We start from the raw sequence: 25,172 nt of genomic DNA on the forward strand, positions 1-25,172 counted from the left end.
GTTTGAATCCGACTTTTGGCCAGCTTTTTTCTCCCTTTTCAGATCACATCAGAAAAGCATTTATTTTAAATGAAAATGAAGAAATCAAAAAGTTGAAAATAAAGTATTGGGTAGGGTAAGGGTAGATGTAGGGAGGGCTTTATTGTCCCAATAAGGTGGCATCCATTTAATAATTTGAATTAAAATAAAAATTTACACTCATTAATTATTGCATGCTGTTTTATAATGTTTACAATACTGAGGTGTAGATAATAGCCACTATTTGCAATAGGTATTATAAATAGCAGAAAATCCCAAAAATGCTGCTATTAGTGTAAACAGCCGTTGCCTTTTTTGATTACAGCCAGACTAATGCTGGCGATACAATGTTGCCAGATATTGCTATTAAAATAAACAAAAACCTATTAATAAATAAAATAAATGGAAATTATTTCAAATATTTTGAAAATTAGATAAGATAAAGTTATCGCTGACCCTAAACCACAACTTCCTACTTTATTAACTTTCTAAAGTGTCAAATTAAGTGGAAAAAATGAGTCAAAAAACGCTCACAAAGGCTGCGTCTCGTAGCGATCATTTTCATACCACAGATGCTAAACATTCTGAATTATACATGCAGATATTCATATGAGGAGTTTAGCAGCAAATTAGTCAATCAGAGAACAAATTTTATTTTTGAACATGAAAAATTTACAGAGGTTCGGACCTCGGTGACCTCATAGCTAGCTACGGCCATCACAGTATGTATAATTCTGTCACAATTAGGTAGATTTCAGATAGTGTCATAAAGTAATAGTGTCACTAATGTAATGCTTACATCATAGTGAGGACTTGCATATGTTTGTGCATCATGGTGGACCCTGGCTGTTTTGCATCCTCTAAAAAGTGAAGCTGACGTTTTCCTGACACAATCTCTGTACGTCCCCACATATGGCGGAATGACAATAAAACTGAAATGATTTGATGATTTTCACTATGATTTATTTAGTACAGTTTTGAAATGCAACTTATAATGCAAAATACACTGGTGAAAATAGTGCAAACAGCATGCAAACAGAGGCCTATAGGATAGTGGAGTCTGACTTGTCCATATTATAATACTCTGAAGATCTGCTCCATGCCATGCTGGCTAGAAGAGAACTGGCCTCCAACTGGGCTTGTTTTTTCCTCTGTGTCCATTACTGATGGAGTTTTGGTTCCTTGCCTCTGGCATGTTTAGTTGAGGACACTTCATTTCTGGCAATATTGTCAGCTTGATTGCACGGATACTATATGAACTTAACTGAGCTTGACGATGACTTTAACTGAAAATTTTACCTATTGTCCTCTTGCATTATCAACTATTTTTCTGTTTAACAGTATAAAGCTGCCTTCTCACAATCTGTATTGCATAAAGCACTATAAAGCATAAATAAAGGTGACTTGACTTGCTCCTGTAAGTGACTGATTACGAAGTCTTGTGTTGTCTTATATTTTACCTTTGTGTGGAAATAGATCATTATAAATTAATTTTGTCAGTGCTATTTAAGTATTTTTTTGTTGTTGTTCTTGTTGTTTTTTGTTGTTTTTTGTGCATGGTAGTAAGCAAATGTTGAGTTTCACATTAGCAGGAATGGAAAAAGCCTTCACCTGTATGCTGGGTTCACACCTCTACCATGCACTGTCAAATGCACATCAACCACAAATGTTTATTAATAGGCACATGTGGTTTATTTCAAACTAGGAAGGGCAACTGTCCTGCAGAGTTTAGCTTAGTTCTTAACTCTGCTCCTTGAGCTTACTTTTCCAGAATTTGTACTAAGTTCGAATGCATGGCTGTGTAGATTCTCAGCAATACAAAAATTGTCCATAAATTGCAAATGTAAGAGATCACAAACCAAAACCAAAAATGCTCAGAGGTGCTTATAAGTGAAAGGGACTGAAAAGACCAGTGATTCATCTCATGCAGACAGGCGCATACTCCACGTGAGTGTCCTCTGTGGGTATCTGTAAAAAAACACCAGTTGAGAAGTCTAAAAACTCATGTAGTGTTTTTATTCATATTTGTTAATATGTGACAGATCAGCATAGAAGCACACAACTCATGTACACAATGCACAGAAATCAAATCGACTTACTAGTTGTTGTTCATTTCGTTTGCAGAATGTTGGATCAGCGTAAGTGATCTCTACTTTCTGAATTTGAACTGTTACATTAGCATCAACATCACCTATAATAAAATAATGTATTTTAAACAAAACTGCAATTTAACTAAATCCATGTCATGTATACAATGTATAAGAATAACAGCACTAAGTGGTATGTGTGTAGCACCATCTAGTTTCATTATAGATATATACACAAACTTATTGCAATATAAGCATAGTTCAGAGGAATTGTGTAATCAAATACTGCATTATTTCCATTGCTTTTTACACACTTGCCTTTAGTTTTTTTGTATTTCCTGTAGATGCAGCAGATCCCGACTGCAGCTACAATCAACAGAGATCCAGCAGAAGCAGCAGAAGTCAACACGTGATGTGATGTAGACTTTTCATCCAGTGCTGTAATCATAAAGAAGTGATTGCATTAGCCTGACCTACAACAAAATAGAGACCAGGTCAGTAAAAACACACACACATATCTGCGCTGATGTACCTGCACATGTGTGACAGAGTTTGCTGATGTCCAGATGTGTGGTCTGGTTCCTGATGGGATTGTTGATCACACAGCTGTAGCTGTTTTTCTCCTGATATTCCACCTCCAGAGGTAGAGAGAGACTGATGCTGAGATCAGACACACTGATGCTGGACAATAAACTGTTTCCTTTGTACCAGGAGAGAGTCACATGACCCACATTCACCACTGAACACAACAATGAACAATTTTGCTTTAAAGAGGATGATGAAGATGAAGACGAAGAACAGTTTGAAGAGTTATTGCTGATGACAGGAACAGGTAGACGAGCTGAGAAACATGAGTGAATAAACAAATACAGGTAACACTGTCATCTCACACACTGAAATAATTTAAACATGTAAGTGGCTGCAGTAAAATAAAACGAGAATATGCAAATGATCTCTACTCACCAAAGACAGAAACACTGAATGATTTAGATATCAGTTTTGCTCCACTTATCTCTAGTTTATAGAGTCCAGTGTGTTGAGTTGTGATGTTTGTGATGATCAGAGATCCAGTTTGATAGTCCAGCTTCAGTATGTCTCTGAATCTCCCATCAAGAACATCATTATATGTGAAGAAAGTTTTAGTCTCTCTGTTGATTTTAGCTACGGGTGATTTTTCGCCTCCAAAATACCACAGTATGTCATCCTCTTCATGCATTTCTGTAGCATCAATTTGTAAAGTAACAGAATCTCCCTCAATCACAGACTGTCTTTCATTTGTCTGTGAACCAAACCCATCTGGAGAAAATGAACAGGTTTTGATACAGATTTAGGTTCTTATTTAAATTGAAGAGCAGCAGCGGAAATGAGAAGAAAAGAAAATGCAGATCCCCAATTTGAACAGCAGCAGTAGCTGATGTTCTGAAACAAAAACTAATAAAATGGCATAACATGCTTTATAACTTACCAATCAGATGTCTCCAGCAAAAACAGAACAAAATAAGCACGTAAAACATTTTCTTTAACCGTTCTCTGTCTGATCCAATAAGGCTATCTGCTAAAAACATGGCGTGAATCCTCCCACACGTTCGACTCTCCTAATGCAAATGCACATGATCTGCATGTTATATAGTAACATATAAATATACTTCTGGCTCTTATTAAAATATTTGATGCTTTAATAGCCAAAAAAAAGCATACAATTTGTTCAATCTTCCAAGATTTTGTGGTAAAACAAAGATGGATTTTAAAATAGTTTATAATCGTTCAGTTGTTGTGAACCTTAAAACAGTTAAAATCATCTTTGATCGCACATTGCCAGTCTGAGGTGAGACAACAGCAGCACCTACTTCGCATCGAACTGAAACTTGCGGTCTGATTTCCTTAGAGACATGGTTTGATCTGATGGGTGGACAAACATCTTATGCATGGGGTTTAAGTGCATGGGTGTTTACTTGTAGGTGAAGGGCTTCTTCCTGCTTTAATGTACCTGATAATACATTCTCTTCATATAGAACAACTTGAAATAAAATTTAATCCATCAAAAACCATGAAATAGCCACAGGTCAGACATGATTAATTATCATAAATCATTAATAAACTTGACTGACAACTGATCATTTTACAACACACACAAACAGTAGTTTACTACACTTTAAACAGAAACTACAAAATCACTTGTAGATGTATGATAATGCAAAGCAGGTGAAACAAATTAACAGAAAAATAATGCTTTGTGAAGAGGATTTTATCTTGGTTGAAAAATTCTTATTTTTTCTTTTTTTAGTTTTTACATTTGGTGGTCAGAAGAATGAATAGCACAGCACTGACTTCTAATCTTGTTGAATTTTACTTTTTTATTACAAAAAAATTGCAGGTGCATCTCAATAAATTAGAATGTTCTGGAAAACTTCATTTATTTCAGTAATTCAACTCAAATTACGAAACAATGCACACAATGCACACAGACTGAAGTAGTTTAACCCTTAAAGACCTAGAACAGTTTTGGGGCGCCTGACACCCCTGCACTTTTCTTTGTTTTTCAGACCTATTCTAACAGTCAGCATCAAGTGCCATATATAGTTATAAACAGGAGAACTTACAGTTTAAGTTTAACTAATTTAAAGTCTCAATTTTCCTTTCATTTTCTCTAAGAATTAATGAAATTACAGAGTTTTAAGAAAAATGCAAGCAACAGTTGGGTGTTTTTTACCGTGTACTCAAACAGAAACTCTTAAAGTTTGGATATTTTTCTTTAGAAAGTTGTGTCTGGGTGTTCTACACTTCCAAATAAAATTTTGTTTACATATACCATTAACCAAAGCAAGTGAAAGCCATTTATTACAATATTGTTATCGATGCTTTTAAGTGGAAAAACAAGCCTATTTTGTTAACTAACAATAGAGCTGTGTCCAAAAAATATTTTAATGAGTAAATAAAATGGAAAGAGTGTTATATGATAACAAAACCAAACAAAACAAGTTTTTTCTTCATCCGAGAAATATATTTTCAATCTGAGTATGAACAATAAGCTATGCAGCATATAGTAAAAACAATTGCACAAATTGTCTTCAATACGGTGCAAAAACAGTGAAATTATTCGCAAACTACACAATATGAGTGAGAATTATTCAGAGTGCAACAGAAAATATATAAGAAACTGTATAATTGTATAATAATATACTTGGTATACATAATGTACATAATATAAATGCTTCCACACTGGCAGTTAAGTGCGGAACGGGGCACGGTTCGCATGACAAATTGCTAATGTGAAAGCTGCCATCGGACCCTGGTGCGCACTTGGGTACCAAATCCGAGACTACCTGGAGAAAGTGGTCTGAGTTCGGTTGCTCCCAAACTGTGGCACAGTTTGTGTGAATGTGCAAGCAACACAGACCCGAGTGCGCACTAGTTCAGGAAGTAAAGTATCCCGCGCATGCGTAACACTGTCGATATCATTGTTAACTAAACAGATGAGAGAGCCAAGGTCGATTCCACACACTCCTAAAAGTAAAAATTATATTAAGTAAAATTTAATAATTTAAATTAATTATTATGCTGTGCATAATAGCACCAAAATAACATCGCGTTGTGTTCAGGCATTTTCCGTGTGCGATGATGTAAAGTGACTGCAAACAATTTGATACAACTGAGTGTGAAAGCAGACCAACGTTGCGGGCGGCGCCGGGAACAATTGGCAGCAGCAAACAAGCCCAGTGTAAAAGTCTTTGGCTCACATTTAACAAAAACCTACTGTAATAATATTATCTCCATATTCATCCAGAAGAAGGAGGCGGGAACCGGCGCACAATCCAAAATGAAACTTTAATTATTCAAAATAAACAAATAACAGCGCATCAGCCCCTCACGGATGACTGATGCGCACAAATAAAAAGCAACACATAAAATAATGTCCAGGCCTGGTCCTCTCTCGTCCTTCACGGTCGTCGCTCCAGTTTTATATCCTTTCATCTCCTATGTGGGACTCGAGACAGGTGGTGGGTCGCAGGTGTAGCTCATCTCCAATCACTACACCTGGCCTCACTCCTTGTTCCCACGTCTCTCGGCCCCGCCCCACTCGTCACACCTACCAATTCACATTAATCTCAACAAATTAGAATAGGATGACATGCCAATCAGTTAATCAACTCCAAACACCTTGAAAAAATGGTCTCTCAGTTTGGTTCACTAGGCTACACAATCATGGGGACGACTGCTGATCTGACAGTTGTCCAAAAGACAATCATTGACACCTTGCACAAGGAGGGTAAGCCACAAACATTCATTGCCAAAGAAGCTGGCTGTTCACAGAGTGCTGTATCCAAGCATATTAACAGAAAGTTGAGTGGAAGGAAAAAGTGTGGAAGAAAAAGATGCACAACCAACCGAGAGAACCACAGCCTTATGAGGATTGTCAAGCAAACTGGATTCATGAATTTGAGTGAACTTCACAAAGAATGGACTGAGGCTAGGGTCAAGGCATCAAGAGCCACCACACACAGACATGTTAAGGAACTTGGCTACAGTTGTCGTATTCCTCTTGTTAAGCCACTCCTGAGGCATCAAGCCTGGGCTAAGGAGAAGAAGAAACCAACTGCTGCCATTGGTCAAAAGTCCTCTTTTCAGATGAGAGCAAGTTTTGCATTTCATTTGGAAACCAATGCCCATGAGTCTGGAGGAAGGGTGGAGAAGCTCATAGCTCAAGTTGCTTGAAGTCCAGTGTTAAGTTTCCACAGTCTGTTATGATTTGGGGTGCAATGTTATCTGCTGGTGTTGGTCCTTTAGTATGTTCGTAGGTGGAAAGGAAGAGGACAAGGGGTCGGCTGGACTGCTGATTATATATAATAATAATCTTTTCAAATACCAACGGTGACATTTACTCTGACATCAACACACTATTGTAATCACTTCCGGGTTACTTCTTCCGGCTCAGGCACACGTCAGCAGTCCTTCTCTCTCTCTCGACTACTCCTGTTTCTCCTGGTGTTATATACTCTCTCCACACCAATTACTGAAACAAGAGACAGGTGTTGATCATTTCCATCCAAACCACTCACTCACCGTTCATCTCCTGATTCTCTCTCCCGCAGCAGACTTCGCTAAACTACGCCCCCCCTGCCACATACCCCCACCGCCCGACTCAGGCCGGGGAGCCATCCGGCCTGCAGGCACCCCCCCTTTCTGGAGAGGAAGTCGGCCACAGCCATCTGAACACCCGGTCTGTGGATCACCTTGAACTTAAAAAGGCTGTAGAGCCAGATACCCACGATTGATCAGCACGTTGGTATCCTTCATGCGGTGGAGCCACTGCAGCGGAGCATGGTCTGAACACAGGGTGAATTACCTACCCAGGAGATAACAGCGGAGGGTGAGGACGGCCCATCTGATGACAAGACACTCTTTCTCGATGGTCCTGTACTTAGTCTCTCTCTTCGAGAGCTTCCAGCTAATGTACAGCACCGGCCGTTCCTCCCCCTCTATCTCCTGCAACAGGACTGCACTCAGACCCCTGTCCGATGCGTCTGTCTGCAACAGAAAAGGGAGAGAAAAATCAGGAGAATGTAATAACGGCCCGCCACACAGAGCAGCCTGGGTAAAGGCCTGGGTAAAGGCCTGCTGACACGGCTCCATCCACTGGACCATATCTGGTGCCTCCTTTTTAGTAAGGTCAGTCAAGGGGCTGGTGAGGTCCAAATAATTAGGAACAAACCATCTATAATATCCCGCCAGCCTCAAGAACTGTCTTACCTCCTTTTTGGTCTTGGGACATGGGCAGGTCACATCAGCGGCTGTCTTGTCAATTTGGGGACGCACCTGTCCATGCCCCAAGTGGAAGCCCAGATACCTTACTTTCTTACTCCCAATCGCACACTTCTTCGGGTCGGCCATGAGTCTAGCCCCCCTGCGGTCAGCTGGACTGCTGACAAGTTTATTAACAAAATAATAATATTTTCAAACACCAACGGTGAATTTTACTCTGACATCAACACACTATCGTAATCACTTCCGGGTTACTTCTCCCGGCTCAGGAACACGTCAGCAGTCCTTCTCTCTCTCGACTACCCCAGTTTTTCCTGGCGTTATATATTCTCTACACGCCAATTACTGAAACAAGAGACAGGTGTTGATCATTTCCGTCCAAACCACTCACTCACCGTTCGTCTCCTGATTCTCTCTCCCACTGAGTTTTTTCCCACCCACATCCTGCTTCTAATTGGCTCTGACCGAGATGCCAACGAGTACTAGCCAATCAGAGGCAAAGCAGGGCAATCTGTTTTTGTTTTTTTTTTTGGTTAGGAAAACGTAGGGGAGAGCGGGGTCTAAAGTAATGTGGGACGAAAGTAACAAAGCGATTTTCTCCGAGCCTATAGGGCTTGGGCGTCGAGTTGCATTCTGGGACGTGGCGGCCATGTTGCCAGCTTCGCGAATGTAAACATACAGCAAGTTGAACGAGAAGAGCAGAGTTGGGAGAAAGAAAAAAAGATGTCAAAATCGCGAAAAGCTTGTGGGATTTTTAGGGATACGCTAAAAAGGGATGCCAGGGACCGGTATGTGGACAAAATCGGCACTATTTACGGTTTGGATCCATATGAAATTCCCAACAAATAGTGGAGTACCGACAGAGACTTGTTGCCGCACTTTTGCATTACAGATATCTTCGGCTACCTTGTTTGTTTTGTGAGAGCCTACACTTCAGAATAGTTCCGAAGCTACAAGTCATTGAAGTCTCATGACAGTTCACAAATGGATGGGTTCAGGAGCTGCAAATCATAGAACCGGAACAGCGGCAAACAGTATACAGTAATCCGGTAAGCTGCGCTCTAACGTTACCAAGCTGCTAGTTTAGTAACCGTTAGTGCTAACAACCATTCACACATGGACTTTTAACAATGTGTTTCAAAAGTGTAGTTAAGTAGCTGTCAACCCTCCCGTTTTTTGCGGGGTTCTCATGCATTTGAGCTCTTTCCCTGCTGTCTTCCCGTTTTAGTATTTTCCTGTAAAATATCCCGTTAGCCCCTCCATCGGACCTGTCAAGTCTCTGTGTTGTTGTCCTGTTGCTACTCCTTGTCCTTCCAGCGAAACAGATGTTTTCAAAGCATCGTTTTGCTTACTTGAAAGCAACCTTAGCGTGATGTTGGGCTTTTTAAGATAGCGTGGTTGTTGTGAGTGCACGATTTCACGCCAATCTGTAACTAAAGTCACGTTAGACCTAGCTTCACAAATCGCTTAACGTTAGTTAATGCAGCAGTTTTATAGTACGAATTTTTGCTGTCAGCAGAGGGATAGCAACAAAAAGATGAATGTTGAAATTTCCCGTATTTTAGATGAGTAACTCGAGAAATTTCCCTTATTTTCAATGTTGACTTAAGCTATATAAATTAATATTCAGATGTTATGGTCTCCGTAGTCGTGCCTCCAAGTAGGAAAGCTGTGTAAAGTTAATCCATTCTCATTTTATTTTCCCCATGGCGATTATGTGTTGCGCTATTACACCCCACAATTCAGCAACGGTTGAAAATGGTTAAAATAGATTTTTAATTAATCAAATTAAGACACACGGATGAGAGGGAGTATGTCTGAACACTGCGCAGTAGTCCGAGTGGCAGTAAAGGAGGCATTCAACGTGGCGGCCACGCTACGTAATGACGTCACGACGCCCAAGCCCTATTACTACATTTGCATGCCAAGCTATGAGCATGTTCAGCACGCAACCCTTCACAGAGCTGAGAAATATCACGTGATTTCGTCATCATTTCCCGCAGTTAGGTCCGTAAAACTGTTTTCGACAACAAAAAGTAAATTATTGAAGCGGTAATTTTTTTTTATTAGTTGTGTTGTTTTTCTTGTTTCATGTGTCACAGTAATGATCAATCTACAGGTTAGTTAGTGCTTTAACATCCTAAAGTTTGCATTATCAAAGTTTTTTAGTATAAAAGTAAATCAAGTTTAAATGTCAGGAGTTTCTGGCGGGACGAAAGTAACAGTTGTTACTTTTGTCCCGCTACAGTGACAAGAAGTATTTATTTTGTTCCGGTACATGCTATTCTGTGAATTTCTGTGTCTTGCATCATTTATTAAAATGTTAATATCATATTATACCAAAATAATATGTCTGAGTGAGGGTCCGAAAGACAAACAGAGGTATGGTTTTGTCCAGATGTTTATGAGAGGGCGTTTCTGGACATAGAGGAACATCTGGGCAGCTCCTACCTCACATTTACCTTAGTTATGTTTAGGTTTTAGCCATATCGTAGCCTTTACACCTCCACCTATGAATTTGCAGTGTTTCCAGATGTTTTAATGCACTTTTTCAATTTATGCATAAAAACAACTGGATGGAAACATGAATAGGCCTACTGTTACATTATGTTTAGAATTTATATTATGGTAATATAATTTAATTGTTATATTGTTAATTCTAATGAAAAAATGTTTTATAAAAATACACTAAAAAAAAATCAAGTTTGTACAGTCGGGTTTTGAGACATTTGATGAAACTTAAATTTAAAATAAAAATATAAAATTGTAATTTAATATTTTTTTGCAAAAATAAAGGTCAAAATATGTTTGCAGTTACATTTTAACAAGGCCATAGTCAAGTTTACTTAATAAAAATAAGAGTAACAGAAAAAAATCTAGCTTATATTGTTGTGTTACTTTTGACCCACCTGTGTGTTACTTTCGTCCCAACCGATGGGGTCGAAAGTAACAATGTGCAACTTATGTTCAAAGTGAAATTATACTGAAGTCTTTCTACATTTCTACAGACCACACTTATGAGTTACTGACCACAGCAGAAATACATCTCTGTCTACAACGTTATCTTTTAAAATTATGCCCCTGCTCTCCCCTAGTCATTGAGTGACGTAAACTTTAAATAAATGCGCGCAAGTTGCGACTGATGGTGACTGACTGGACTTTAGGAGAGTTTTTATTATGCAATAATATAAAAAAATTGTGAATTCAGGATTAGATTTATTTGTGTGTGCAAATTTTAATTCTCAGATGTTTACTGTGTATAATATATATATATATATATATATATATATATATATATATATATATATATATATATATATATATATATATATATTATAATATACACATATATACTCGGTACATCAGTCTATATTTGATACCCCATGAGTTTTTTAATGTTAAATAATGTTAAAAGGTGGTTTAACTCCCTCTTGTGGTCATTGTCCTGAAGCTCAGGGGGGAGAAAAATAAATAAACTGTACCTTGTTTGCAGTTTTGTAAAACTGCGCGGTTTACCAATCTGTACACATGGATGTAAATTGACAATCTGTACCCACAGTTTAAAATCCGTCCCCACGAATTGTAAAACCGTGCACACATTTTATTTATTTTTCTCATCCCGGAACCTAGGGGTCGTTTGTTTTGGGCTTGTTTTCACAGGCCTGGTTGCTTATTTGTCTCGCGAGATCTGGCGACGTTGGTGCTGCTCACACCGCTAGCTAATGACTCAGGCTTTTTTGTGTTGTTGATGTTTCTTTTACACGGCTTCTTTTTCACACCCCCTATAGCTTGCATGTGGTTTCCAAATAGAAACCAAAAATAGCATTTTTTTTTTTGTTTGTTTCCACACATTCTGTACTTAGTTTCGAAAACGTTGTGGAACATTATGCCAGGTGTTTTTCTCACGCTGTGTGTTTTGGTTTTGCATGGTAAGCGATTTTTATAGTAGCTGCTTCTGGGCGTGGATACAAACAGTCATTTCTTGTGACATTGTCATTAATATTTCAGATTAGTCATTTAGTTTTGAATTCTAAGTAGAGTATATGTTCTGCACAGTTTCGAGTAACGTTAATCATTTAGTTAACGGTCTATGGTTGTGACATATTTTGATTTGAGAAGCGGGGGAAGGGACTGGATGCAAAATCAAAGACTGTTATCTTATTTGGACAGGCAAACTGTACATTTGAAGACAAACACAGTATTCTGAGTTATGAAATGGTGTTATTTGACCCCTAATTAAATGATAAATAACATTAGGTTCTTTTCCAATCTCTTTAAATGAACTTTATCATCAATAGCCTCCGAAAAAGTCTAGTCTGTTTGTCTGAGAGTTTGTCTGTTTGTATGATCTGTAGATAAACATTTTCACAACACTGTCCTGTTGTATAATTTTGTCCCACTGTCCGAGACATGATTTATAATTATTTGCTCGTTTCTTCTTCAGGTTTATCTGGTGTTGATTCAGAGAAAGTGTCAGTGATGGAGGGAGATTCAGTCACGCTACACACTGGCATCAAAACAAATCAAACAGACAGAATGAATTGGTTTTTTAATGACAATCGTATCGCTCAGATCAGCGGAGATCAGAGTAAGATCTGTGCAGATGCTGTGTGTCCTGAGAGATTCAGAGACAGATTGAAGCTGGATCATGTGACTGGATCTCTGACCATCACAAACATCACAAACACAGACTCTGGACTCTATAGACTTGATATCAACAGCCACAACAATGGAAAGACCTTCAGTGTTTCTGTTCATGGTGAGTCTTTTAACATTTTAAAAGCAGGCAATATAGGTTTAAAATCAATTGTGTTCATTATAGCGGTGACACCTAACAGCTTAGCAACAAAAAATGTGAATGAATTATGTGAGGGATATCAACAGTTGCATTGCACAGTTTTAATGTACAATGTAGAGGAAAATAACCACTTGATGTGCAACTAGTCATGGATAATCAGTGGTCACTTGTCAACATTGGCAACTTAAAACTGTTATTCATGTTTACAGGCGGTTATTTTTGTCAGTTATGGCTTGTCTGATGTAGGTTTTTGTCAGCTTTAAATCAGACACTGTTTCACAGAGCTGCCCTCTATTCCCTCTGCCTAGTTTTAAGCATTAATACATGAACACATACTTGGGTTTTAAAATTCTTTATTTATCTTGATGTGTCAGCAAGGTGTAGAGATGGACGATACACACAAACACACATTTACACACCTGTAACTGGATTGTTGTTCAGACTGGCAACCTGAACACTAAAACCAGTGGACATTTAATTTTTTCTCATAAACTGTTGGCTATAGACCCCTTAAAAGTTTGTAAACATTCCAACGTCTCCGGGTGGGCGGGGCTTAGCTGGAGGCAAAAAGAGGCCACGGTTGCAATGTTGACAAGCGTAAGCTAGCACGTTTTAGGAGAGATTTATTAAACATGGATGCAGAAGAAAGTTAGGAACTGTCCGAATATGTACAGTCCCTGACTCTGCAGGACCGTGACAGCTATTTTTGTAAATTATCTCTCGCGGATGGAAGCAGGCTACCTGACCCGTATGCCATAAGGCCATATGAATTACTTTTTGGGTGGTTTGGGCAATTTTGTCAATTTTCTAAAGTAACCTATCGCTGGGCTAACTATGATTAGCAATGTGTATTATTTTAGGATCCGGTAAAACTTTAGTTTTGAAACAAAAGTGCTGTTCCTTTTATTCTGGCAGCCAAAAACCCAACAAGAAGACATTTTAAAGTCAAAACCTCAAACTTTTAGCGCATCTGCTATGAGTTCTGCCTTATGTTTTGCCTCCAGCTAAAGCGTTGACGTCACAGTGACGTAGGCGATTAAAGGGTCTATTACCTGGATCAGCATACATGGGGGCGGCCATCTTGAACAGAGTTTATTAAAAAAAGAAACCTGAGTGGACTTTTGTCAGCCTTTTTATATCTTTGCTGTGTTGCATCATGGGGATTGGGAGATACCAAGTATGTGTGGAAAGGGGTGGAAACTGTTCATGAGTTTGTGTATCTGACTTTTTATAATTGTTGAATTGAATTCATGGTATATTGTGCTACTGATATTTGATGGATTGAAGGAAATAGTGTTACTTTGATTTTTAATCCTTTTTATGTGTTATTACTTCAAGTGATGTTCATGTGTTATGATGACATCTGAGAAATGGTTGAACCCATGGGTATAAATTCTCACGTAGTGAAACAGCCAGGCAGTTTTTGATTGGGGGCAGTGAGTGGAGTAGCTACTGAGAAGTACTCGAATTGAATCATTGTTTATATATATATATATATATATATATATATATATATGTAACCGGGTGGTCAGGAAAAAGAAACACACACGGCAACAGATTAATTTGTTTATATTGGGGTTTTATCTGACTGCTGTTTGTTTCCTTTAAAAGAAGTTACAGCGGTCGGCGGAAACACAGCTGAGCAAAAATAAATAAATAAAAGTAAATAAAATTCCAAAAAAATAGAATTAAGAAAAATTACTAAATACAAATTAACACTCCAAGAGTTACACAGTGTAATGACACTGAAGACTTACAGAAATAAAAATAAATGTGATGTTTCACCCGTTCCAATGTAACAAAAAAACAAAATCTTAGATTTCCAGCAGATGAACACTGGTTGAAAACCAGCACAATACTCGCACTCCCAAATAATTTACTCTGGAGTGAGCATTACAAAAAATAACAGGGGATTTGGACTTTGTCTTTAAGAACACAAATAAATATCACCAAAATCCTCATACAAAATGGTCAAAAAATGAACTACTGATAAAGTAAAGAATACGGTAGTGCTATGGTACAAAGAAGAGATAAAAGAAACACATTAATAAAGTCATCTCATCTTTGCACTCACAATAATCATCTGTCACAAAAACACACATTGTTAAACATTAAAACAAGAGTTTTAACAGCACTGATAGTGTTTGTACAGTTCCAGATACTAATACAAGAGTAGAAAAATTCTGAACTTACACTGGAAGTTTCCACTATCACCAGACACGAGGTTCACGTGGATCACACTCGATCCGATCTCATCTACAACAAATTACACATCAAAAGTTTGCACAAAATAGGTCTCGGTTTCCACGGATATAAAAGAAAGGTTTTACAGTGATATTTACCCAGGAAGACAGCAAAACTTCAAAATAAATCTCCCCGATGCCAACACGACGACACGGCACTCGGCTGCTACATCGAATCATCACGAAATGGCTGTTCTGTTCGCGCACATGCAAAACAGGAAATCTCGCGAGCAGAGATCGGTGATCTCTTAAAGGGGCCATACTCTGTTTTAACCCCCATTGAAAATACGTTGTATTTATACCTCTGGCCACATTCTCCCCTGCTGAAACCCATCATTGTCCTCAATGACATTCAGTGCTGGTTCCTAACCTCATTTACTGCTTCCCTGAAGAAAACACTACCAAGGCTGGTCAAAACCTGGGAAAAGACTTCAGGGCTGATTGAGACGGAATTACAAGCTGACCTGGGTTCATTAAATGGGTTTGGATGCACACCAGCATTGACACGGCTAGTCCTTCTTGGTGCAGGGACCGGTTTCTTTGACACGGGTCTATCAGCATCAAGAACAATCCCATCTTCCCCCATGTGCTCTAACTCTGAGGGTAGCTGTCCATCATTCTCTAGAACAAAATCAGGACCCACTGCTAACGTTTCCTCTGCTGACCCAGAGACTTCAATTTCCACATCTCTCGTCTCTTCCATGTGAGGCAAAGTAACCTCTTCCAGTATTACACACTCTGGATCAACAGGTTCAGTTTCCAATGAATCAGAGGGAAACTTAGCTGCTGGAGCTGTCACTGTACTCACTGCCTCTGCTGTCTCAACCACAGGTCTCTCGCACGGTCGTAAATCAACTCTGTGGACCCGTTTATGAGGACCTCCCTCTACAGGCTCAACTGTATATGTGGTACCTTGTACCTCTACTACCCGATACACAACTGGAGACCAGGAATCCTGTATCTTGTGTCTGCCTACAGGGCGGTGGCGCAAGTACACCGTCTGCCCAACACCAACAGATGGACAGTAAACCTTGTCATTCAATGGAGCCAATCTCTCTGCCGCTTTCTGCTCTGCAAATGCTCTCGCCTTTTCATGAGCTTCCCTGAGTCGGCTCTGGTGGATTACTAACCAATCCTGCCCTCGATTCACAGGATGTTCCTCACCCAGGAGAGCATCTACTGGAAGGCGTGGTTCTACACCAAATAACAAGAAATAAGGTGAATACCCAGTTGTAGCATGTGGGGTTACATTGTATGCATAGATCAGCTCAGGAAGGTGTTCTGGCCATCGCCTTTTCTTTTCTGGAGAAAGTGTTCTTAACAACTCGTGGAGCGTTCTGTTAAACCGCTCACACTGAGCGTTACCTTGTGGATGGTAGGGGGTTGTACGTGTTTTCTTTACCCCATACAAGCGACACAACTCAGCCACCACCTCACTCTCGAAATTCCTTCCCTGATCGGAATGCAACCGCTCTGGTACCCCGTATTTCATGAACCACTCCTTCAGCAGTATCTTCGCTGTAGTATCAGCTCTCTGGTCTCTGGTGGGGAACGCCTGTGTGAATTTAGTAAACACATCGGTGACAATCAACACATTTTCGCGACCATCCGTGGCAGGTTCAAGCACAGTATAATCCACGGCCACCACCTCCAGTGGTCTGGATGCTAAAAATGGCTTCATAGGCGGACGGATTCGCGGCTGTGGCATTTTGGTTAGAATGCACCTGTGACACCTTTTAATCCACCTCTCAACATCCTTGTACATACCGACCCAGAAGCAACGCTGTCTCAACAGGTCGAGTGTACGCTCAATGCCTTGATGTCCCATCTTATCATGGACACTGCTCAGGACTTGTTCTTTTAAACAGGCTGGCAAAAGCAACTGTCTGCACTCACCCAAGCGAAAGTCATTCACAACCCTGTAAAACAAACCATCCATCACCTGGATATATTTCCACTGTTTCAGCAGTGACAACACAGGCCTAGGTAAGCTGCTTCTCTCTTGATTCGTGGGCTTTCTCTGATTACCCCAAAACTCATTGAAGGAGCCCAAAACAGGGTCACTTAGCTGAAATTCTTTCAACTGAGCCTTGGTGTAACCTGGAAGAGCAAACATACAATCCTGGATGTCACTTTTAACGGGACTACCCTCTTGTGCACGGATCTGCCTAACCTTACAGCACTGGTCACCCACAATCAACAATTCAGTGTCTAAAGGTGTACCCTTGTTGACTACATTACAAATGGCAACACAGTCATCCAACTCTTCAGAACTGTCAGGCTCCCCTGCCAACGGGTGCCTTGAGAGGGCGTCTGCTGCAACATTATGCCGTCCAGGTCGGTACTTCACCTCAAAATCAAAAACAGCTAATTGAGCCACCCATCTTTGCTCAATGGCACCCAACTTCGCCGTCTTCAGATGACACAATGGGTTGTTATCAGTGACAACCACAAATTTTGCACCCAACAGGTACCCCCTAAATTTTTCTGAGACAGCCCACTTGAGAGCTAGCAGTTCAAGCTTCAAGGCTATCTGATGGTATCCACTCGCCAAATCAATGGTTGAGAAGAATTTGGCACCTTGCAACGCATCAAAACTCTCATCGATGCGAGGCAAGGGAAAAGCATCTCGCTTTGTCTTCGCGTTTAAGTGCCTGTAGTCCACGCACAATCTCAAGTTCCCATCAGTTTTCCGTACAAGCACTATGGGTGATGCATACGCACTACTACTATGCTTAATTACCCCCTTCTGGAGCAGCTTAGTAATATGTTCCCTGACTTCACTATACTGGGTTGGTGGAATGCGACGGTAGGGCTGTGTTATTGGTACATCATCTACCAAATGGATCTCGTGTTGTACTTTTTCAGAAAACCCTAATTCATCATCACTTAATGCAAACACATCCACGTACCTCAGTAACAAAGCTTTAAGCTCAGCCTGCTGCTCAGCAGCTCCACCCAAACACAACCCATTAAGGAAGTCTGGTAAGCCCTCTGTCACCACTTGCCTCTGTTCTGTGCTTACAGTAATCTCCTCCACCCCAGCCTCAACCCGTTGGAACTTTACTTCACAACCCTCTCCAGAACGTAAGGATTCAACAGGAGAGAGAATACCTAGCCTGGTACGATGCTGCAGCCATATATCCTCTGTGGAGAGATTCACAACTCGTATTGGAAATAACAGTGTTTTAGTGGAAACAAGAGAGGGTACCACTATCAAACCCTGAGGGAGGGGAAACTTCCCTGGTTCCAGCAACAGGTTGGAATAGCCCTCTGGACAACTATTTCCCCTTCCTTTGACTATCAAGGTCGACATTGACCAAGCAGGAATATGCACCGTCTCCTTTCCAGCTATATGTGCAACAATCTGTTTTTTAGCTTGACTGACACTCTGCATCTGCTGGAAAACTTCTCTCCAGTCAGACTCTAACTCCCCACCTAAAGTAGTATCAAACTCAGCATGCACTAACTGCCTACACCTACTTATAATATTCATGCCGATGAGTGCCGGCACCGCAGAAGAATTCCGTCCATCTCTAACCACCAGGAATCCACACTCAGGCAGGTTAATACCCATAGTTTCAACTGGTAGTTCAAGATAACCCAAATATGGGATGTCTAATCCATTAGCGGCTGTAATTCTTAACCAACCGGATGTGGGAAGCATATCCTTATCTTCACCTGCCAAGTGCTCTTTAAAGAAGTGTTCAGTAATTGTACTGACTTGGCTCCCAGTGTCAAGAAGACATGACACATTCACACTTCCGATTTTCAGGTCAACTACTGGACACCTTCCCACAGCATGTTGGAGTAATCTGTCACGATTTGAGTCAAGGTAAGTTGAGCCAATAGCTTGCCCTCGCATCGCCTGGCTCATAGCGACCGAGGGTGTGCATTTCCCTGCTGTAAGGAGGATGATCCATCGTCCTTGACAGCTGGTTTGTTTTTTCTCACACAATTTCTTGCTATGTGCCCGACACCATTACACTTAAAGCAAATAGGTTGGCCATCATCAGAAAATCTAGGCTGCATTGTAGATTTAGGACGATTTAAAGATTCAGGCTTAGGGCAGTGTAGAGTCAGCCTCTGAACAGCTTGAGTTAACTCCCCTATGGCTTTGCCCTGCTCTGCTACTACTTTCAGAACATCATCCAGTGTAACAGAGCTTGCTACAGGCGTCACCATAGCTGCACACTGAGCTTCTGTAGTCTCAGAGCTTACACTACAATTACTGGCTACCTTACTAGCACGTAGTTTGGTATCTTCAAGGGACCACATTAATGCTTCATCTCTGACTTCAACCAAAGTGGACTGTGGCTTGTCTCTTACAAACTTACGAAGTTCCCTTCGGAGTGCTACATCCCTGACTCCCTCAATGAACTGGTCTCGTAGTGCAACATTAGCATTGGCAATGGCATTAGAAGACTGCTTTAAAACAGCATTCAATATCTGTGAAAGGGCATGAGAGTATGTACGGAGGTCTTCACCCTCCAGCTGTTTACGAGTATAAAATGTCTGCAATAACTGGGCCGGACTACGCTTTTCTCTAAAGGCCGCTCTCAAATACAAGAAGATGTCCTCTGTTCGTGGAGGCTGCCCTCCTTGCCTTAACCTAACCTCTTCTACAGCAGCACCTTTAAGCAGGGAAAGAACAAAATCAGCTTGATCTTCAGGTGTCTGGTTTCTTACAAGCAGTACTCTTTCCACCTCTTCAATAAACTCATCCACATTTCTACCATCTTTGCTAAGATCGCCACTAAAGGGCTGAATGTGACGTTCTCTGGGCACATACACATAGGACCTAGTTGGTTCTCTACTCAGATTGGCAATAGCTGCCATAGCTTCAGCATGCTTTCTACTGAGCTCTTGTATCTGTTCTTGCACATTACCCACTCCCTCTGCACTAGCGGCAACATGTATTACCGCAGGCTCTTCCTCTGGCTGTAACATGTTGATGAAATTTTAAAAGTCTTTTCACAGTCCTTTCAAAGTCTTTGTTAAATGCTCGTTGCTTCTCGGTTCAAAGGATATTCTGTCTGTAATGTGTATATGACACTCTTTTCCTCTTCTACAGAAGACCCGTCACTGGCTCCCGATCTTCAACCACACTTCTAGTTCAACAGCAGACAGCGATGTCTCCTCTTCCTCCTGCTACCCGTCCCTTGGCCCCAAGACCTTTGGCCGACATCTTTAGCAGTTGGATGAACACTGCACAGTTGACCACTTCCACGGCGAGTCCTGCAACTCAAGTACCAGCCACTACCGTATTTAAAAAAAGCAAAAATACGCTCAACTCTATACTGCTCCCGACCGTCAGATAACCCCACTCCTGGTACCAAAAATGTAACCGGGTGGTCAGGAAAAAGAAACACACACGGCAACAGATTAATTTGTTTATATTGGGGTTTTATCTGACTGCTGTTTGTTTCCTTTAAAAGAAGTTACAGCGGTCGGCGGAAACACAGCTGAGCAAAAATAAATAAATAAAAGTAAATAAAATTCCAAAAAAATAGAATTAAGAAAAATTACTAAATACAAATTAACACTCCAAGAGTTACACAGTGTAATGACACTGAAGACTTACAGAAATAAAAATAAATGTGATGTTTCACCCGTTCCAATGTAACAAAAAAACAAAATCTTAGATTTCCAGCAGATGAACACTGGTTGAAAACCAGCACAATACTCGCACTCCCAAATAATTTACTCTGGAGTGAGCATTACAAAAAATAACAGGGGATTTGGACTTTGTCTTTAAGAACACAAATAAATATCACCAAAATCCTCATACAAAATGGTCAAAAAATGAACTACTGATAAAGTAAAGAATACGGTAGTGCTATGGTACAAAGAAGAGATAAAAGAAACACATTAATAAAGTCATCTCATCTTTGCACTCACAATAATCATCTGTCACAAAAACACACATTGTTAAACATTAAAACAAGAGTTTTAACAGCACTGATAGTGTTTGTACAGTTCCAGATACTAATACAAGAGTAGAAAAATTCTGAACTTACACTGGAAGTTTCCACTATCACCAGACACGAGGTTCACGTGGATCACACTCGATCCGATCTCATCTACAACAAATTACACATCAAAAGTTTGCACAAAATAGGTCTCGGTTTCCACGGATATAAAAGAAAGGTTTTACAGTGATATTTACCCAGGAAGACAGCAAAACTTCAAAATAAATCTCCCCGATGCCAACACGACGACACGGCACTCGGCTGCTACATCGAATCATCACGAAATGGCTGTTCTGTTCGCGCACATGCAAAACAGGAAATCTCGCGAGCAGAGATCGGTGATCTCTTAAAGGGGCCATACTCTGTTTTAACCCCCATTGAAAATACGTTGTATTTATACCTCTGGCCACATATATATATATATATATATATATATATATATATATATATATATATATATATATATATATATATATATATATATATATATATATATATATAAAATATAAAGGTATTTTGAAGTCGGATTTCACTCTGCACTTTATTGGCTTGGGAAAATGAAATAAAAGAAAAGCTGGCATTCAACGTCCTCCGATTATTGTTTGAAGAACTTTTTAATGACCTACTGAGATGAAGTATTGCTGTTAGATAACATTTATTAGAATTGATTGTAGCATTTATTTGAATTAACTATATGTGCACGAGAGATTGTGGCTTGTGAATTACCTGCATCTGTGCAGGGTCTATTTACTAATAAAGAAGCTCTGTGTATAACTACTTAAAGAAAAGAAAACCGTGACATTTCCCTCATGTTGTTGACACATAATGTAGTGTGTTTATTTTATTCATAACAGTCACAGTGTAGTGTTGACGGCAGGTTTCTTTGCTCATGAGTGTTTCTGTATGTGTGCAGCCTTCCAGCCAATCAGAATCAAATATTCAGACAGACGATGATAAAAATACAGAAAATGAGCAAAGAACACCCATTAAAATCAATAACTCACTCATGATTTTCCATATCGGTTTGAGCTTCCACTTCCCGTTGTGTTAATCAGTGTTTATATGTAATTGAAAGCCCAAATTAAATCCTTTCATCATATAAAGTGATCTTCAGTGTGTAATTATTTTCATATCCGCACTATTTAATGTTCTGTAGTTGTTCTCAGCAAAATGTTCCTCCATCATCCATTGGTTTGTGTTTCAGATGCTCCTGCCGCTGATCGAGAAGAAATAAAGACAGTGAAGGAGGGAGAATCTGTCACTTTAGATCCTGGAGTCATGAACAACACAAATTGTTTGTACACGTTTCTTTTTAATGACGTCCTCATCGCTGAAATCAGTGAAGAACCCAATAAGACCTGCACAGATGTTCAGTGTGATAAAGGTAATGAGAGATTCAGAGACAGACTGAAGGTTAATCAGACTGGATCTCTGATCATCACAAACACCAGAACCACAGACTCTGGAGAATATAAACTACAGATCATCATCATCAGCAGCAGCTTCAGTATCAGGAGGAGCAGGAGTTTCAGTCTTACTGTCACTGGTGAGTGTCATTCAGTGCAAATTAAATAAACTGCCTTTCATTGAGGACTGGTTACAGTAACATTTCAAGAAATTTTATTAACCTGCACAATCCACTAAATGCACAATGGAAAAAAGTTTCCCGTTAGCATTGATATTTCCTGTTGAGTGCATTGATGTTGTTTTAGTTCCTGTAACTCAGAAACCACCATTTGTCAATTAAATCCATACCATAGAACTGATGAACAAAACAGAAAGGTGTAAATATCAGACAGAAACATCAAATTAAACTGATATGACTGTCTCTCTTTATCATTACAGGTTCAGGTCCGTCTCTAGCTGTTGTAGCAGGAATATGTGCTGCTGTAGTTATTCTGCTCGTGGCTGCAGCTGCTGGTGTAATGTATCTTGAGCAAAAGAAAGGTGAGTAATACATACAGATCACTGAACAAGATGAAATAATAGAGCCATTGTGTGTGCAAGATGTGAAAATATGTATTTTGATTCTTATTCACCAAAGTCGTCTTTCTGTTTAACTGAGTTTGTCATTATTGTTCAAACAGGAAGGGGGGCAGAGCCAAATCAAGCTCAGGTAAATTACGAAATATACCTTAATTTAAACACAATTCAATTTTATTTATTTTTTTATTTTTTTAAGTTTGTGTATCAATCCTGTTAATTTCTCTTACCTTCTGTGTTTTTTTACAGGAGAGTCCTATAAAATATTCAATTGTAAGTCAGATTGAGGCTGCTAATGGCTCGTCCTCTACACAGACATCAGACATAAACATTGCTTCCAAGAAGACAGTTAAGCAATAACCAGCAATGAACTAAGAAACAAAGCAGCGCATTAGCAGCAGCAACAGCGAGTGCTTGAGGTTTTTTGGTATGAATGGCTGTAATACGATTTTTAATTGTGATTAATCGATTCAAAATACAAGTTTGTTTACATATTACATTTGTGTGGACTGTGTATATTTAGTATGTGTATATATAAATACACATGTATATATTTAAATATATATATAGAGATATTTTTTATTTTATTTTTTGTATGTGGACACTTGTTTATAATTTAAATATATGTAAATCTAACATTTTACCTTAATGTATACATGTTTGCTTGTGTACTTATATATGCATAATAAATATACACAGCACACACACATATAGTAATCATAAGGTTTTATTTTGAATCGATTAATCGTTTTGCGGTCCTAATGTAGAGGTTTAATAAAGCTGCTACAGTCATCCAAAACGAGCAGTCAATGATTTCTGTTTCTGTTGATGTGCACCATAATGTAATGTGCACTGATGTCCTTAACATGTCAGTTATTTTGTCCCATCAGTTTACATTGTCTTTAACTGACTGTTTACATTAATACGGCCATTATGACAAGGAAATGTATTTGACTGCACAAGGCCTCGTACTGTAAGACACAAGTGCACTTCACATACTACAGGTCCTTCTCAAAAAATTAGCATATTGTGAAAAAGTTCATTATTTTCCATAATGTAATGATAAAAATTTAACTTTCATATATTTTAGATTCATTGTACACCAACTGAAATAATTCAGGTCTTTTATTGTTTTAATACTGATGGTTTTGGCATACAGCTCATGAAAACCCAAAATTCCTATCTAAAAAAATTAGCATATTTCATCCTAACAATAAAAGAAAAGTGTTTTTAATACAAAAAAAGTCAACCTTCAAATAATTATGTTCAGTTATGCACTCAATACTTGGTCGGGAATCCTTTTGCAGAAATGACTGCTTCAATGCGGCGTGGCATGGAGGCAATCAGCCTGTGGCACTGCTGAGGTGTTATGGAGGCCCAGGATGCTTCGATAGCGGCCTTAAGCTCATCCAGAGTGTTGGGTCTTGCGTCTCTCAACTTTCTCTTCACAATATCCCACAGATTCTCTATGGGGTTCAGGTCAGGAGAGTTGGCAGGCCAATTGAGCACAGTAATACTATGGTCAGTAAACCATTTACCATTGGTTTTGGCACTGTGAGCAGGTGCCAGGTCGTGCTGAAAAACAAAATCTTCATCTCCATAAAGCTTTTCAGCAGATGGAAGCATGAAGTGCTCCAAAATCTCCTGATAGCTAGCTGCATTGACCCTGCCCTTGATAAAACACAGTGGACCAACACCAGCAGCTGACATGGCACCCCAGACCATCACTGACTGTGGGTACTTGACACTGGACTTCAGGCATTTTGGCATTTCCTTCTCCCCAGTCTTCCTCCAGACTCTGGCACCTTGATTTCCGAATGACATGCAAAATTTGCTTTCATCCGAAAAAAGTACTTTGGACCACTGAGCAACAGTCCAGTGCTGCTTCTCTGAAGCCCATTTCCTGCACACGCCTGTGCACGGTGGCTCTGGATGTTTCTACTCCAGACTCAGTCCACTGCTTCTGCAGGTCCCCCAAGGTCTGGAATCAGTCCTTCTCCACAATCTTCCTCAGGGTCCAGTCACCTCTTCTCATTGTGCAGCGTTTTTTGCCACACTTTTTCCTTCCCACAGACTTCCCACTGAGGTGCCTTGATACAGCACTCTGGGAACAGCCTATTGGTTCAGAAATTTCTTTCTGTGTCTTACCCTCTCGCTTGAGGGTGTCAATGATGGCTTTCTGGACAGCAGTCAGGTCGGCAGTCTTACCCATGACTGCGGTTTTGAGTAATGAACCAGGCTGAGTTTTTAAAAGCCTCAGGAATATTTTGCAGGTGTTTAGAGTTAATTAGTTGATTCAGATGATTAGGTT

At 39.7% G+C, this 25,172-nt stretch overlaps 1 protein-coding gene across 1 annotated transcript; it reads left to right on the top strand.

Annotated features, from left to right (window-relative positions):
• Positions 1-11,579: 11,579 nt before the first annotated feature.
• LOC113080630 (uncharacterized) lies at positions 11,580-22,833 on the top strand. The gene is made up of 4 exons (XM_026252792.1): positions 11,580-11,794; positions 12,310-12,624; positions 22,083-22,424; positions 22,724-22,833. The coding sequence occupies exons 1-4, from the start codon at positions 11,752-11,754 to the stop codon at positions 22,831-22,833; spliced, it is 810 nt and encodes a 269-aa protein (XP_026108577.1). The 5' UTR covers positions 11,580-11,751.
• Positions 22,834-25,172: the final 2,339 nt, after the last annotated feature.

The sequence above is a fragment of the Carassius auratus genome, unplaced genomic scaffold (genome assembly GCF_003368295.1).
Source record: "Carassius auratus strain Wakin unplaced genomic scaffold, ASM336829v1 scaf_tig00031891, whole genome shotgun sequence".
Classification (NCBI taxonomy): domain Eukaryota; kingdom Metazoa; phylum Chordata; class Actinopteri; order Cypriniformes; family Cyprinidae; genus Carassius; species Carassius auratus.